Genomic DNA, 19,053 nt, shown 5'->3' on the forward strand with positions numbered 1-19,053 from the left:
CTAAATTAGGTAGCGCTTGCGCACCTCGTTAGGTGGCAAATAGCTGGCAAGCAACTGAATCTAGTGCCCTAAAAAACAGTAAATACATAGGTAGCTAATATGTATAGCTAATACTCGCTAAATCTCTTTGGGTGAGGGGTGAAGATGAGTTTAGGTACAGATGATGTGTTCCATTCAAATCGGATGTGGGATATTCCACTTGATATCTCCGATCTCCGACTAAAGGGATTCCAATGCCAAATGCTTGGAAGATGGCCTTAAAGGATACAAAACTGCAACGCTCCCGTTATCTTAGCAGGTGTTTGACTGTCACCAGAGATGTCTCCTAACAACCCAATTCATAAACAATCTGCAACGCTAGCATTTGTGCTACAGGTGTACGATTATCAAAAGGCAGTATAATTTACCATGTTTTGAACACCTGCTACTCTGCTAATGTTTGTTAAACAAACTGTAATATCATGTAATGCAGGAACTTTGACTAATTTAGCGCTATTATTTAATAACAGTGAATGTTTATCATTTATTTTGTACATCATCTTGGGTGGCGACAAAATTGAGTGACGTCACGCACCTGCATCTCTGCAAAATCGGAGTTTAAAAATTTCCGTACGACTTTTTAAAGTTGTAATTACGACTTCAAGTGGGAAGTAGGAAGTTGGAAAATACGACTTCTGAGTTAAATGGAATGCAGCAAGAGGCCGATTGCTAATGTTAGCTATCTAGCTTTGCTAGCATCACTTACACTTAGCTTACCTTTCTTTATGCTTCCTCTATAAGTGCCGATAAAAGTTTGACATGGTCCCAGCCGTCTCGGTAAGCATTACGTTGCAGAATTTACATACTGCTGTGTTTTCTTTTGGATGCTTTTTTGCAGATGAACTCTTTGTGGTTTAGGTCAGTGTTTCCCAACCTTTTTTCTGCCACAGCACACTTTTTACGATTATAAAAATCCCATGGCACACCACTATCCCACAAAATCATCATCGATAGTTTTCCTTTTCAAGAACTAGTCCATGTTTTCTGTCTTAGTATCGTGAACTCATAATGTTTGAAATTCGGCTATGCAAAATGCAAGTAACATAGGTATGCTGTATAATGAGGTCACAGATGCCAAGAGTGCTAATTGGATAATGAAAAACCAACAAATTTAATGTCTTTTCCAATTTGAAGATTTGTTCCTGCAAATTAATTCTTGCAATGGCACAGCAAATAATTTATTTATTTACTGTATTTTACAGACATAAAGTTGCACATGACTACAAGTCGCACCGGGTCAAAATCGCGTTGTTGATAGAGGAAAAAAAAGTCGCACTGACAGAGGTCGAATCCGGCAGGCACTAGGACCCGGGAGCAGCCGCCCAGCCTCCATTCACCGGTTCAGATGTCAAACGCCCTCTGTGAAGATTACAGTACCTCAGAAACTACACATCGTATCACAGTGTTTTTATGCTCGTTTAAAACAGGAGAATTTGCTTTAAGTAATCGTATGTAACAGTTTCTCATATTCTTTTAATGTTTCATGAGAAAAACGTGAAAACTAAGCCAAATCGGTTCATAACATCTGTTAACTCTATGCTGTGCACAAATAAACAGCTTTTAGTCTTTGAGTAAAACAATACACCTGTTGTATTCTATTCATTCGGTTCACTGACTGAATGTTTTTACTACAAGTGTGATGATGAAGCATCATTTTGTGGGCATGTGAGGAGCTGAGTTTGACAGCGGACTAGATTTTGTTAGAACAATAATGTTATGATGGACAAAATATTTAAACTGGTTGCATAAAATACTTTGTAACGGAACTGGAAACTTTAAAACTCTTCTACTGTCTCTATGCCTTCACTAAAATACTTTTGAGAAATTTGATAATTTTCTATGGCACACCTGACAATCTTTCACGGCACACTAGTGGGCACAGTGGTTGGGAAACACTGGTTTAGGTAGCCAAATTGTATTACAGAAGATTTGTCTGACATCTCTCAGACAGACAGTTTCTTCTCCTGTTTCATGCATTCACTTTCTAGGAGTGCGTGTGAGGGGTTGGGTGACAGCCGTTAACAGTAACAAAAATGTCAAATTAGTCATATTATGAGTCAAGAATCACTCAAAAATGAGTCAAGTTATTGCTTGAATTTGAAGCAGGAAGTTTTACATCCAATCACAGTAATGATGATGACAAATAAATCGACAACGCACAGGCAATTTAGTGATATCCCCACAGTTGTGGTCTTGACCGGTCTTTTTTCTTTTTTATCCCCTTTTGGAATGCCCAATTCCCACTACTTAGTAGGTTCTAATGAATGTTGTTAAGTACACAGTCTTGCACCTTTGTCTTTTCTTCAGATTTTCAAATAAGTTTTTGCATCAAATCGAAGTTTGTAATTTACGTCATTACAATGGCTTATAATTACAATTGAATATCTGGCTTATAACTGTTTTATGAATGTTTTTTTATGAAAAACATTGGAAAAAAATTGAGAAATAATGGGAAAAATACTTCCAGAACAAGGACGTTTGAAAAACTGGTGCAAACTGCTAACCGAGGATACTATTTAAGTGCTAAAATGTTTGAGGCATCATCACCTGCTGTAGTTGGGTGGTCTCAAACTCCTGCAGCTGGTTTTGGAAGCCCTCATTGGGTGAAGCACAGGGTCTGGCCACCTTCACTGCTGCCAAAGCCTCCTGCCACCCCAGACCAGTCACAGTCATGACGTATGCCACCACCAGAGTCACGCTACGCGACACGCCAGCAAGACTGGACAAAACAAGATTAAATATTCTGAACTACACAAAACATTCATGTAAATGAGTCCAAAATATGCATATCAATAAATCTTGATAATCTTGAAAATTTTGTTTTCACAATAAACTGCATGTGGGACTTCATTCAATTTGGACTCTTGTTGCTCGATGTCTGGGCCGGCCTGACACAGTAAGGAAAGACGAAAATTCAATATATCGATTTTTAAAAACTATTGGCCGATTACACGTCTTTCTTCCAATACCTTAAGTTAATGGTATCTGCAAAATCCACTATCAATCGTCCTCTTCTAGCAACCACACACAACACCTTAGCATTGTGGCGGGGACTTTTACACTGGTGAAGATCACATCTAGTTCCCTTTGTTTCACCAAATGCATTCAAATTATTACTGTAGCACATACATTACTGCATAAAAGGTTTTAAAATGTAGTCAAAGACATACTATTCACCTCATTATGTGTTTTCGGTATGAAATTGTCAAGCCACATGCCTTATAATTTTCTCATATCAAACAGAGTCTGGTGTCTACTGCTGTTTTGGGAAGTTCAAAAATAGCCCCCTTTGACACCTAGTAATCGGCTGTTCACATTGTCACACTGGGCTTGATTAGGACTGGTATCTTGGCTGGAGGCACATTTAGGTTCCTCTAAAGGTATGGTCCACATTTTTGTTCATGCAAACATATCAAACTGCATGGTGCAGGTGGCAGATCTAACTAACATTATTCTTAAGTTTTAACTGACCAATGTAAAATATATTTTTAAATATCTGAATGACATACTGTACAAACCCCTGACTTACCAGTGAACTAGACAGCCCTCTCCTTTCAGCCGTGATTCATGCATGAATCTAATACTTTCTTTAAAATGTTGTATCCTGTGAACGGAAACATGAACAGACATGACAGATATGAACTGTGAGGGATGCTGCATTGCAAGATACTAGATTGAATCAGTGGCATATTAAAATACAGTGATAGCCTTACAAAAAATAACTGTAGTACAAGTACGGTAATTTTATTACTGCGGTTTTCAAAGTCCTTTTTTCAAGGAAAGTCAGTCCACTTGGTGACCATCTTTGAAAGTTCAGCTCCTATCTACTTCAATGGGGAAAGACTGAAATCTCCAAGACGGTTGGTCAATATTACGATCAAGACAATATAAAATCGGCAGTATAATCTAACAACAGTGGTATCATTAATTGTGCTTTTGCTCGGATCACACTGAAAAATGCTATTTTTCAGGCAGATTCGGCTAATGACATTCACTGATTGACAAGTGATCTCTCAATTCAAAAGCTGATTGGCTCTTTTACTGGAGGCGGGACTTCCTTTTCAACATCACTGGCCTTCCAGTTTCTCCTATTTATTTAAATAGAAGTGCTCGGTCTCTGCTAAATACTGTCTGATACTGCAGTAATACTGTGTCCGAATTACCACACTTATACTGTAGTTATTTTTTGTAAGGGTACAGTTTACTATAATAGGTATTGATAAATACAGTGGACCCAAAAAGTATTCCTTAAGTGTAACTTACACTGGCGGCCAAAAGTTTGGAATAATGTACAGATTTTGCTGTTTCAGAAGGAAATTGGTACTTTAATTCACCAAAGTGGCATTCAACTGATCACAAAGTATAGTCAGGACATTACTGATGTAAAAAACAGCTCCATCACTATTTGAAAAAAGTCATTTTTGATCAAATCTAGACAGACCCTATTTCCAGCAGCCATCACTCCAACACCTTATCCTTGAGCAATCATGCTAAATTGCTAATTTGGTACTAGAAAATCACTTGTCATTATATCAAAAAACTGTTGAAAGCTATTTGGTTTGTTAAATGAAGCTTAACATTGTCTTTGTATTTGTTTGAGTTGCCACAGTATGAAATAGACTGGCATGTCTTAAGGTCAATATTAGGTAAAAATAAATACAAATAAAATGGCAAAAATTAAACCACTTTCTCCAGAAATTGAGAAATCATTATTTTTTTTTATTTTTTTTTTTGAGGAATGAAGGCTATGCAATGCTTGAAATTACCAAAAAACTGAAGATTTCATACAAAGGTGTACACTACAGTCTTCAAAGACAAAGGACAACTGGCTCTAACAAGGACAGAAAGAGATGTGGAAGGCCAGATGTACAACTAAACAAGAGGATAAGTACATCAGAGTCTCTAGTTTGAGAAATAGACGCTCACGTCATGTCGTCAGCTGACAGCTTCATTGAATTCTACCTGCTCAACACCAGTTTCAGGTACAACAGTAAAGAGAAGACTCAGGGGTGCAGGCCTTATGGGAAGAATTGCAAAGAAAAAGACACTGAAAAGAAAAGGTTAGAGTGGGCAAAGAAACACAGACACTGAACAACAGATAATTAGAAAAGTGTTATGGATCTTAACCACATTGAACTTTAGTGGAATCAGCTAGACTGTAAGGTGCGTGAGAATTGCCCGACAAGACAGTCACATCTATGGCAAGTGCTACAGGAAGTGTGGGGTGAAATGTCACCTGAATATCTGGACAAACTGACAGCTAGAATGCCAAGGATCTGCAAAGCTGTCATTGCTGCACATGAAGGACTTTTGATTAGAACTCTTTGAAGTGGTTTATTACATTTATTTCAAATTGTGATAGTAATTTTTCACATTATGAATGTCCTGACTATACATTGTGATCAGCTGAATGCTTTGGTGAATAAAAGTACCAATTTCTTTCCATAAGAGCAATATCTGTACATTATTCCAAACTTTTGGCTGCCAGTGAAAGTGTCCGAATATTTTTTGGGATCCAGTTTTATATAACCTACATTTTAGAGGTCTTCTGTCAGACTATGACAATACACTGTCACACATCTGATTATCCAATTCCAATTTTCTTCTCAAATGTAATTTTTTTTTGTGATGCTGTTCTCATCAGACACTGAAACAGGTGACGGTCCAAAACTGACTTGCACAGATACTACTCAGTATTCTCGTATCGGGACTATATTGTAGGGCAGGGTCGTATTAGTCAATGGGACGTTTTCTGTCGGGCCATTAGCAGGCTGATGTACGTTATGATATAAAAATAAATAAGAAATAAAAATAGCCAATTAAATGCATAAATCCCCTTTAAAATGTGATATTATTGTTCAATATATTTAATTTTGAAAATAAAGAACAGCATCCATAATTCTTCGAATCTTAGTCAGCAGAAGGCAGAAAGCGCAACTCCAGCTGTACAGGCAACAAACCACACTTACTGACAGCAGACTGCACAAGATGAGGACACATTCTTGCGTTCAAACACAGCTGGATGGAGAGCAATTTTAAATGCAAGTGTTTTTTTCTAGGTTTCAAACTACGTTTAAAATGACAGCATCATACAACGCTGTGTTTATGACACGACGCAACCAGAGTTAGACGCTTTAAAAACGCCCAACTGATGCATGTGTACTTGGAATAAGTCTACCTTGGACAAACTGAAGAATTAAACTGCAAAATGAATTTCTCTGGACTTTAGGCCAATGATAGACTTATGTTCAATGATATGAAATACTGTATATTGCCTTCTAAAGCCACTTTTTGTCTTATCAGTGCTTACCCATCTGCCACAATAATGTAATGTATTTTAATTATCTGAATTTTACTATTTTAATTTGGGTGCCTTTCTCTGCAAATATTGATCATTTGTGATTAATTGCGATTAATTAATTGGCATAGCAGGCATTAAATTCCATTAAAAAAATGTAATCGATTGACAGCTCTAATTTTATTACTATTTAAAATTAGAGGAACGTTGCACTTCCAGTCTTAAATGTATGTATTTTCATTAACATTTTCACTTAATCGTAACTTTCTATTGAGTAACAATAAACAAATCATTTCAAACAAATACTTTGCACCTTTCTGTGTAATATATCATAAAGTGCAATGCATAAATTAGTTTATGGATTATGCCAAGGGTAACTGACTGTTCACATAGAACTCACAAGTGTATCTGATATACTTCCACATATAATAGTGGCCAGTCAGATTCCATTTATCTTTTCCTGTTCACACAGTCTTCAAAAAACAGATCTGTGACACATGAGAGGGAAAAATCAGATGTGGGACACATTCAACTGCAATTACTTGACAGAACAAAAGTCTATCCAATAGACATTTCACACAACCTTTCTAACAAGTGTCTACCAATGTTGTGGACAAACACTTAAATGATCGGAGTGACCTTGTGAACACACTCATGGCACTTGTGGTATGTGCTGTATGGCTTTGTATTCTTAGTGATTGTTGTCATGTCCATAGAAAGCTCAGCATGACTATCATAGCAAACAGCAGCTGGCCGAACCATCCAGGTTAAAGTTAGTATCCTTCTTCACTTCTGAAAAGACCAGTTTGCACCAGAATCAGTTTCAATGCACTGATTTGGGGCAAGTGTACTAGTATAGCCATGCAGCTAACAATGCTGACCAACCAGCTTAGGGCTCTGTTTTCGTGAGTGCATAAAGCACAGCGCTATGCGCAACGACTTATCCCATTTTCGTGAGAGTGCTAATTCTAATCGCAATTTTCATGCCAGCGCAAAGCGCAAGTGGCCTTGGGTGGGAGTTTTTGTGCTACTGTGGGTTTATGCGCACAAACTGTGGGTGTATTATATGTTAATAAGATGGTGCAAAGAGCACAGCTTCTTATTAATGTGCTGTCTTTGTTTATATCGCTGGTGCTTGAGGAAATTAACTATATATAGGACGCAGACAGTGCAATAACCGTAGAAAAACTCAAGAATTAAACTGCACTATACCCAGCCCATTTGCGCATTGCGCGGGCAATTTCGCCAAACCCACTTGAGTCTAGACTTTGCGCATACCTGCACGAAAATACCAAAACTTTATGGCCATGCCCACTGACTTTGCACTTTTGACTTATGGCATACTGCTGCACTTAACACTATTGCCTTTAAAATAGGGCCCATAGTCTTTCTGGTGAAGCTTTTTGACAAAGGATGTCTTGCTGGTTAAGCTCGTTTGGATATCTGGCAGGCACACCAGAACACCAGCTACCAAAACATGGTCTTTTCAGCAGGGATTACATAGACAATCTAACACAAACTTAAAAGAACTATACAAATTCAATGGCCTAAACCTCCACTGAAACCCCTCAGCCAAGGATGCAAGTATATGAGACTGAGGGGGATCAGTTGTAAACATTTAAAAATCATTATTTTTTGAAAGATGTTGTGATTGAGATTTTAAATGCCATTTTGGAAAAATGCTTTTCCTTATTCACACATTTTACATTAAAAAAATTAAGGAAAAAAAATGCCTTTGCATAAATTATAATTTAATAATAAATCACGATTTCTCATCTCACCTCATGCCCACACAGTATTGTCTCCAAACTATCGTCTCTTTGGATTTTCTATCAAAACTTTACATGCAGTGAGCGGCAATTGCGTTTGTTTGCTGGTAATGCACTTAATGTGCAAAGATGTGAGGAAGAATGTCAGCGTTTGTCTGTTGCGAGCCTGCAAGAGATGTGAAGAATGTGAGCTGCTCTCAGAGGGCCATTTATTCAAGTATGGGTTTCAAGAATGTGTGAGAAATGAATCTACCATAATGTTTGTGATGGGGAAAATGCAAAGATGCAAATTATACATCATCAAAAGAGTTTCACTTCCGTGGTTTAAAACGACTGCGTTCAAATCAGCAGCGAAATGTGCCGGAGTTTGCATGAACCGTACTCCAGATCGCCTTTTTAAATGGACTCTGGCACAGAAAACAGCGTTCACAACATGGCCAGGCATTGTAGAGGTAGAAACCATGGGGTTTCGGGCCACGTTCAGGTCAGATTTTCAAGTATGACTTTGGGTGGGGTTCGAGTTTGTATTAAATGAAAAAAAAAAACAGGTCTACCTAACTCACAAACGTGCTCTCACTCATGGGCAAATGGAAGAGTTAGGGGCCGTGTTTTTGCACACGTCTTCTTTGTTTTTCCATTGTTGTCCTATGTAAACACATGCTGGACAGACGTGTTTAACTGCTGCACCACGTCTTGCTGTTTCTTCAACGTTTTCGGGTTCGGTCTTAAAATATGAGGGTACCATTCTGGCCGGGTAGGGTTGGGCATTATCGTCTCAGATACAGGTTGGGTTCGGGGTTTCGGAGTCCTGTGCAGACTTCTAGGGCAATGCCCCCTAGATTTGCCATGAGCCCTATCAGAAACTTCTGATGCCCCGACCCTGACTGACAGTGGAACGATCAAGGGGTACTCTTGCCCCCAGACTGACGGCAAAATGATCAACGTTGGCCCCCCTCCCCCCCCAACATATAAGTGCCCCACCAAAGATCCTATCCTAGTACTGGCTCTGGTTCACATCAACCAAAGGAACCAAACTTTGATGTCAAACGAACCCAAAAATGCTAGTGTGAAAGCACCCTTAATTACTGTACTTCATGTTTCCTCAACATTTTGACCAATTAATTTTCAAGATGTTTCCAGTCAGTGATGATTACTAGTTAAGGAATGTTCAAAATTCATTTAATGGAGATTGGTGGGATTTCTTTTTGTATGTCAGGTACCACTCTTTGTAATTAATCAATTTAAACATATATACTTTTGAGTGTACACGTCTCCAATAAGTTTCTCAACAAGCAGACTGATGTCAAGTTTTCCCCCTACAAAAGCACTCACAAAGAGCAATATCTAGCTGATAAAATATTTTAGAGCAGCAAAAACAAGAAAAAAAACCTTCACTAGAGACATTTCCATAACTTATCCAGGCCAGAATATCACAATTATAAAATTCCCTGATATATCCAGGTTTTCCATGACTGTGGAAACCCTGTTACTTGTTCAAGGCATCCCAGACAGGGGTGTCAAAGGTCTTCACAACGTGCCCTACTACTCTTGGCATTGCTGCAGAGAGGTTTGGAGGACATTTTGTAAAATTTTCTTGTAAAACTTACTAACCTCATGACTTTTGTCTGTGAGAATACATACAGTGGGGCTCAAAAGAACACACTGAACATTTGGGATTTTTGTGTACATATTTTACAATATTTTATCATATTTTTAAGATTAACGCATTTAGGTTTCATAACAAAATTCCATCAAATTGCACTGGGTACTTAAATTTTTCACAAAATTCATTTTGTTAAAGATTGATCGATTCAATTTGATGAATCGATTCATCATATTGGCTTATCAAATGCCTGTGTATGTTCTGACATCAAGGGCCCTAGTTTAAGTGCATTAGCTCTCAGTGCAGCACTATGCTTTTAGCCAGGGGCATTCAATTAAAGTTCCTAGAGGTCCGGTCTCTAGATTTCCTTTCCAGCAAAGGTCCGGACAATAACTTTCATGGTGTCAGTAGTCAATATAGCTATGAAATGACATAAGGAATGCTGATTTTTTGAAATAGTTAGCCTGTTATAAATTCCCAAGTTGGCAGCAATGGTTCATTGTAAAAGAAAAAAATTTTTTTTTTAAACAGTCTCTTCAAAACTAGGCAAGGATTAAAACACTGGGCCCCAGAGACAAAACCAAAGTAGTGGAGTTTGGGGGATCTTCAACCAAAAATGAAAAATATTTAAATGGAGTTCATCAATCGAGTGCACTTTGATATGAATATTAAAAGATAAAATCAACTGTTCATTTTGAAGCTGAATGACAACAGTCCCGTATTTTTAGATACCCAATGGGCATATGAGGCCTTAAGACAAAGGAAAGATACTGTATGGGGGTTCAGCGGTATCCCCCGAAAGAACATTCTGAAAATGTAAAAGTCTGAATGGACCATTTTATATTTTCCTTCAAGTGAAAATTTACCAACAACAAACAAATGTACACAATAGTGAAGGTTATAAATGCTGTTAGCTAAAGTTAAGTAGGCACATAAGTGGTCAGACTAACAAATAATGGAAACGTTCTCATGAGAACTCCACTATGCTACTAGTAATATCACATTTTTGGTTGTTTTTCCTTGACATCTATGCCAGTCATGATGACATTTTTGATTAATTTTCACAAAAGCAATCGGTTAGCGAAAGGCTCGAAACATGCTGATTAATAAAGTTAATTTTAGACGGGAAAAAAACGTTATAATTTAAAGGCGCTCTGGAAGCACGTTGTCCTGTCACAAATCTGAACGGTCGGATTCATTTCAGACACAAGAAGTTGAATTCACTTTGCTTCATTCTCGTTTTCTACAGTGCGGTTTCCATCTCTATTGCTGCTCACTGTATTTCTCTGCTCCAGTCTACTGTCCTTAAAATAACTGCGTCTGCAACTCTGGCATGGCACCACATGTCTAGCAACGCGTGCGGAGCACGAAAGGGTGTAAATGAAAAATATTTTAGGATACAGTGCTGAAAGTTCAGCACGATCTATGCCCGAGCGCTTGCGCTGTACACAGCTCTATTGTTTTGTCACGCTGATCACTTGAAGTGTAAAAACTGTGACATGGGGCAACTGATGTCATGGTGTCTTGCAGTCCAGATGGAACCAAGCCAGGGTCAATGGGCATGGCCATGAAGTTTTGGTATTTTCGTGCAAGTATGTGCACTACCAGACTGGGTCAAGTACAATTTAATTTGGAGGTTCTTCTCCGGTCACTTGTCTCTGTGAGAATACAATGGCGGCCAAAAGTTTGGAATTATCTACAGATTTTGCTCTTATGGAAAGGTACTGGAAGGTATGGAAATTGGTACTTTTATTTACCAAAGTGGCATTCGCCTGATCACAATGTATAGTCAGCATTAATAACGTAAAAAAATACAATTACAATTTTGTACAAATGATCAGAACTTCTTAAACTACTTCAAAGTGTTCTCATCAAAAAATCCTTCACATGCAGCAATGACAGCTCTGCAGATCCTTGCCATTCCAGCTGTCAGTTTGTCCAGATACTCAAGTGACATTTCACCCCACACTTCCTGTAGTACTTGCCATAGATGTGGCTGTCTTGTTGGGCACTTCTCACGCACCTTACAGTCTAGCTGATCCCACAAAAGTTCAATGGGGTTAAGATCCATAACACTCTTTTCCAATTATCTGTTGTCCAATGTCTGTGTTTCTTTGCCCACTCTAACCTTTTCTTTTTGATTTTGTATTTCAAAAGTGGCTTGTTTTTTGCAATTCTTCCCATAAGGCCTGCACCCCTGAGTCTTCTCTTTACTGTTGTACATGAAACTGGTGTTGAGCAGGTAGAATTCAATGAAGCTGTCAGCTGACGACATGTGAGCATCTATTTCTCAAACTAGAGACTCTGATGTACTTATCCTCTTGTTTAGTTGTACATCTGGCCTTCCACATCTCTTTCTGTCCTTGTTAGAGCCAGTTGTCCTTTGTCTTTGAAGACTGCAGTGTACACCTTTGTATGAAATCTTCAGTTTTTTTGGCAATTTCAAGCATTGTATAGCCTTCATTCCTCAAAACAATGATTGACTAACGAGTTTCTAGAGAAAGCTGTTTCTTTTTTGCCATTTTTGACCTAATATTGACCTTAAGACAAGCCAGTCTATTGCATACTGTTGCAACTCAAAAACAAACACAAAGACAATGTTAAGCTTCATTTAATTAACCAAATAGCTTTCAACTGTGTTTGATATAATGGCAAGTGATTTTCTAGTATCAAATTAACAATTTAGCATGATTACTCAAGGATAAGGTGTTGGAGTGATGGCTGCTGGAAATAGGATCTGTCTAGATTTGATCAAAAATGACTTTTTCAAATAGTGATGGTGCTGTTTTTTACATCAGTAATGTCCTGACTATACATTGTGATCAGTTGAATGCCACTTTGGTGAATTAAAGTACCAATTTCCTTCCGAAACAGCAAAATTTGTACATTATTCCAAACTTTTGGCCGACAGTGTACATACAGTGGGGACCAAAAGACCACACTAAATATCTGGGATTTTTGTGTTTGACAAAAAGTTTTACAATTTGGAAAAAGAAATGGATGTAAAAATTAATTAATAAAAATGTATAAAAAAGTAACGTTTAAGATTTTGCACTATTTCTAGGTCACACAAAAAATACATTATCCTATTTTTAAGATTAACGAATTTCAGTTGTAACGGTGGTGCACCCAAACTACAATTTAAATAAATTTTTCAATTAAATTAAACTGCATAAAAAAAAAAAATTTAAAAAAAAAGGTGCCAGACAGGTTTAACCCTGTCAAAATATATAGTCTCTAGGTTAGAATAAACCATTAAACAGTGAAACAACAGGCTTTAACGTAAACTAAAACCACCACAAAAGTTGTAAGACAATGTATTTCTACACTTAAGACAAGAAATAAACCACAGCATGGGAATTCCACATAAACCAAAACACTTTAACACTTTAACAAACATACGTCCAAGTGCAGTGTGTGTGTAGGTGTGCATGTGTGTAAATGCACGCATGGTGCTTGAAGGAGTTGAGTGGAACAAAGTTCATTTGCAGGCACATCACGGGGGGGGGGGGGGGACAGTGAAACATCCAGAGGACAGGTTGGAAATCCCAAAGGGAACGTAGAACAGATAGCTAGATCCTCTGCACTACACACATCCTCGAAATTCGAAAGTCTTGGCTGTCGGCTCTTCGAGTGGAGACTCCAATCACCTGCTCGTCTTTGCGTTGCTACGTGATCAATCAAACACCTCAATCGATCAGCGAAATCAGCCTCTAATGTGCAAAGGCAATGCATATTCCAGACATTCTCACATGCTTCCACTGCCTTCAATCCAACAATCGCCCCCACACCGCAAACACTCCAAACTCATCTAGTTTCAACGGGCTCCAAGATAATTAAAGACAAGTGTTGGTAATTGTGCAAATGTGTGATTCTCAGCACCGCCACACAGTTTCATAACAAAATGTCATCAAACTGAATTGTGTAATTTAATTTAACAAAATGAAATTAATAAAAAGTACAATCATTCGTTTATTTCATTTTGTTAAAGATTAATCGATACGATTTGATGGAAAGTTATGAAATTAAAATGCGTAAAACTGCTAAATAATTTTGAGCATAATCAAATGCTGTATACACAAATTTGTGAAAATGACCACACACTACTCTTTGCACATTACACAAAATGTTACATTTTTGGATGTCCAATGGATAGACAACCACTTGCCCACCCTAAAGATCCAAATTTCTTGGTTTAAATTCAAAACACCAAATTGTTGCAGAAAATAAACTTTTGGGTTTCTCTTATTGATCCTTGTCCAAATCAGTCCCGTTTTGATACTGCTTGTCTCATAACATTTTTTGTTTGTCGCAGCCCAGATAAAGGCTGTTAAGAAATCCAGAAATCTGAAATGTGGTTTTTATTTTGCATGCAAAGAAGAAACGACATGTCAGGTAAGGTGGCGTTTCCTCCAGAACATCCATCCTGTTGACAGGACCAGGATGAGCCAGGGCTGGGTCAGTCCTGTTTGGTTAAAGAGGGTCAGTTTCACTTTACGCATGGCCGGGTTTCACAGGTTCACAGGGGTGACACGAGGGCTGATGGTAAAGGAGGGATATAAATAAAGGCGTAGTGAGACCGAGGCATCACTGCAGAACCCAGCTCATAACTTCCTTCCTGAACTAACAGGCCCACAAGAGGAAGTGTGCGTATGCGAGTATGTGCACTTCATGTGTAAATGCATGCATGCATAAGGGTGTAACTAGTTTGTGTGCCCATTATGGCTTGAAATCACAATATTCATAGATTAAAAGGGATTGTTCGTCCAACAATAAAATTGATATGCATCTTATTTCCATGCAAATCAAAGTGAATGGTGACTAAGTTTGTCATTCTGCCCAACATCTGCGGTGTTAGCGAATGATGACAGTTTTCATTTTTGGGCAAATCATCCCTTTAAGGGTTATGAAGACTGGGAAAAAAAGACAAAAGGGAAAAGCATGTGTCTGTATGTAAAATGAGAGTACAGTGTGAGTACAGGCTTTGTAAAGAACTCCTCATAAACAGTTGTAGTTTATTTACTGTACATCTTCATGCAGCACAATGACTCGTGCTGCCTACAAGTGGCTGAGAGATATAATAGCTATTGGCAAAAATGTTCAGATATGCATGTCCTCTACTTACAGGTTTTGCGAGGGTGCATCTGCTGCAGCAATACAAAGATAAGTCATCTCCTAAAGAAATGGATAGAAGACAGAAATATCTATTATTATGCAACAAGAAAATCACATGCAAAACCATATTGAAGCAAAATGTAAGCATTCATTTCAATCTTATCTTTATTTACACAACTAGTCTAAAGTTTGGATGCAAGTACTCACTCATTATTACTATTTTTGTACATTAAAAAAAAAAACTGTAATGTCAAGTGGGTTTGGCTAAATTGTGCACCGTTATGATTCGTCCCAGTCTACGTTGGGAAAACCGTAACAAGAAAGTTTTGGTTCCCCTTTTCCATCCCAGCACTCAAAAATAAAAGTTTTTGGAGAGCAAAATAAGGCATTTATTTCATATTAAATGAGAGAGGCAAAAGGCTTCAGGAGAGGGCTAACTCCCTTTCTACCCAAAAACAAGAGAAAACAGATATTGAAACAAAATGGCACCAGCTCCCTACAAATGCTCCCAACGTAATCAGTCCAAGGCACACTTGACTTAGGACAATACCTTTTAACACCTTTTAACAACAGTTCACTCAATAGGCATGAATGCAATCTCAAGCGTTATACAACAAATTCACAAGAGAGTATAACAAAACATCTGAGCCAGGAGAGGGGAACGAAGCTTTCCAGCAGCTTTTACCCTCTATCAGCTCACAGCCAGACCAATCAGGAGAACTCCTCATTAGTGCTCTCACCTGGTAGTGATTAGAGTGAGACGGAGAACGAGAGAGAGGAGAAAAGCCAGGGGAAAAACACACGAAAAACGAAATGTTCACAACCAAAACAGATTCAAGTTACACCACATTGAATACGTCTTATAACGTAACACCTCCCCAACGAAAAGATACAAACTAATGATCACAAATAAAAAAATACACTTAAAATACGTCCACAGACGTAACAGCATGCAAAGCGCTAATGGGCTGGGTCAAGTGCAATTTAATTCGGAGGTTCTTCTCCGGTTATTGCAGCATCTGCGTCCTATTATATGGTCCATTCCCTCAAGCACCAGCGATATAAACAAAGACAGCACATTCATTAGATGTTGATAGTGACAGTATGCAATGAATTAGAAGAATAAAAATATGGACTTGTGTTCTTTTGTGCATTAACTCTGTCCTTGTTGAATGTGAGATGCTCCTTTTATACGCATGGAAAATGTGCCTACGCTAAGTTTTAATAATATTTTTTTTCATCTACTGACACACAAATCATGGCTAGTATTGACAGTGATTGTATCGGCACACACTTCACTTCTACCAGTCAATTTTGAAAAATGTTATTCATTTATTACAGGGGTGTCCAAACCTTTTCGGTTGGGGGCCAAATGCAGAAAACAATACGGTGCCGCGAGCTGCATTCCTGTAATAATTTAAAAAAAGGGCTAGAAGCTACTAGACTGCCGATATGCAAAATATTTATATTGTACGCTTAATATTATACAAGTTTTAATCTTAATTTGTGCTCTATGGTATGCTTGTGTAGGCCCTACATGTGAATAAAGGATAGGGTATTTCACTCACAAAGAACACTTATAATGGAACAGTGATGCGTCTTCTACTAAATATTCTACTCACTTATTCACATTTTTATCTTTTTGACGTCCATTCAGTGGCGCTACAAAGCACATATAGAGCTCCTATAAGTGTTGGGTGTGACCCATCACAATAATCAGATTACGTTTTCCTGTTATGAAGTGATGTAATGAATTACTCTTTATTTTTCAAGGAATTACTCTTTATAGCTATTCAATTATAGCTTCTGTTCTGTTGTTACTTGCGTTACAAATACGATTTTAATTTGTTCAAAATTATTGCGCTTCAATTTATCTTACAGACACTCATGTGCAAGCTGAGCGCACGCATCAGGCGCAGATGTGTAAGTGTTTTAAATGCTCTCTCCTACAGTGTGTCCTAACTCAAATGGTGCTGGGAAGCCCGTGAATCATTTTTCAACTAAAAATCAGAACGAACCAATTGATTATACTTCCCAGTGCTACAGAGAATGTTCTGGAAGAGTATGCTTGGTTTGCGCATCTCTGTTTTGGGTTCAATAAACTCTATGTCTCCATCATTTTGAAGTTTTCCCCTGCACTACATTTCCCAGAATTCACTGCCCTAATCACTTCCTTCTGTTCATCATCATCCTCACCTGCCTTCGATTCCCTCATTAGTTTTCTGTGTATAAATACCCTCTAGTTTTGTTCAGTCATTTGTCAATCCTTGAAGTGTTACGTTGTGTTTATGAAGTGTTTCCTTGTTTTGTTATTTTGTGATGTTTAGCTTTATCGTTGTTCCACTCCAGCGTTTATAATTAAAAGATTGAAAGATTCTATTCCTGTGTCTCCTCTCTTCCACTCCAGACACCAACGTTACACTCTACAGTCATTCTTTCTGCGTGGTGCTTCATCATTGGAAATAAGGAGCATTCAAACTCCTGTTGAACTCCACCAGTGGCTTTACGTGATAGCAACATTCAGTGTCCAGAATATGAACTTCATATAATTTCTCCATATTTCTCCTAATTCTGTTCTATTTCTAAAATCTCTGGTGGGACTTTGGACACCCCTGATTTATTGAAACATGAAAAAATTAAACCAAAAATATTTTAAAATTCAAATTGCACTTAAAACGAAAATATAATAAAAATAACAAAGTGGTCAAAGAAATCATAACGAATCCAAACATTTACCCTTTCCAACTTTCTCCCTTTAAATCACTCTCAACAACAGGTGGAAAAATACCAATACAAATAATATCTTAAATACAATTGTAAATAAAAATATAATAATAATTGAAATATAAACCATGACTTACATATAGTTTAACCACTTATATATATATATATATTTATATATATATATAACTGGATTGCTCATGACGTCATAACAGTGAAGCCACTGCACCGCCATATTGCTATGCCCAAACATTCCAAATCCCTCTTGACTTAATAGAAAATCATCTAATTTCAGGGAGTAAACATAGTCATTCAATCACAGATTTTATATCTGAAATCTGCATGTACATCCCTACAATACAAATGTCCTACACATGTAATTATTTATTTAAAGTTGGGAATTTTTCCTGTTTCTAGAAAGTTATATGTATCTATATCAAATAGTATCCATCAGGGAACAGATCAGCTGAATGTAAACAAGTTCACTGAAACTGAGGTATGATACAAACATACATTTACAGACTTATTTATTGTGAACATTGAAGTGTGTGTTCAGAGTTACTTGTTTTATGTTTTCATCAAAAGAGTGCACACTCTCACTCCCTCTATCACATGCGAAGCGGGCGCGCAGAGAGGGAGACACGCAAAGCAAAGTTGGTTAAAATAAAACTGATTCGTTAGGTTTAAATGGCAAACAAACACGTATTTATGATATGTATCCATGTATGACTACAGAAATCACTTCAATATGAAAACAAGCAAATCTCGGGCACTGCCCCACCTGATGGAAAGTTTTTTTAAAGTAATTTTTTTAAACTTATTTTAAGTAGGTGTGCATTTAAAATGCATAATAACGTGTAATATATAAAATATAAATCATTGTGTGGGGGAAAATTAGCTTCCTTTTCATCCCTTCTCACGTCGAGTCCCGACCACCACCGACTGCGCATGCTTGGGGCACTTTTTCCAGTGCCCCTCGGTGGAGCAGTACCAACTAATGCTGACACAAGATATTCACATGTGCAAAAGAAATTTAGCCAATCAGCGGCCTCGATATTATGGCCTGAGGGGCGCTGAGAGAAGCGCCCCAAGCATGCGCAGACGGTGGTGGTCGGGACTCTTGACATCGTCTCATTGGACGACTGACAGTCTCTGCCAATAGATTGTAATACTATAGCAATGATGAACGCGGACACAGGAGCAGGATCTCAGCTGCCCAGTCTGCCCCCAAATTCAATAAGATCTCTTCAGCAAAATCCATTTGAGAGGAGAACTTTGGTGGAGAAACTACGGGTAAAAGAGCTTGGCCCAGATCAACCTGACATCAACATCAAACAACAGGGTAGCGAAAAGAGCTAAATTTACACACGATGCTTCTCCCGTACTTGGTACAGCAGAAAGGCTTGGCTAGCTGGATGTAGTCATGTAAATGCTTTATTTTGCTTTCCATGTCTACTTTTTAAAATGATGGAGACAGATGGAACATGGACTGTTGTAGGATTAAGGGG

General features: G+C 37.9%; 1 protein-coding gene across 1 annotated transcript in view; it reads right to left on the reverse strand.

Moving 5' to 3' along the window:
• The window catches only part of dusp22b (dual specificity phosphatase 22b), a 32,611-nt gene that overhangs the window by 2,761 nt on the left and 10,797 nt on the right, over positions 1-19,053 (reverse strand). The window contains exons 4-6 of the mRNA XM_051698010.1: positions 14,835-14,884; positions 3,569-3,643; positions 2,587-2,758 (exon numbers count right to left, since the gene is read on the reverse strand). Coding sequence (XP_051553970.1) covers positions 2,587-2,758; positions 3,569-3,643; positions 14,835-14,884 — 297 coding nt within the window. The remainder of the gene's footprint in view (positions 1-2,586; positions 2,759-3,568; positions 3,644-14,834; positions 14,885-19,053) is intronic.

Source organism: Myxocyprinus asiaticus, chromosome 5 (assembly GCF_019703515.2).
Source record: "Myxocyprinus asiaticus isolate MX2 ecotype Aquarium Trade chromosome 5, UBuf_Myxa_2, whole genome shotgun sequence".
Taxonomy (NCBI): domain Eukaryota; kingdom Metazoa; phylum Chordata; class Actinopteri; order Cypriniformes; family Catostomidae; genus Myxocyprinus; species Myxocyprinus asiaticus.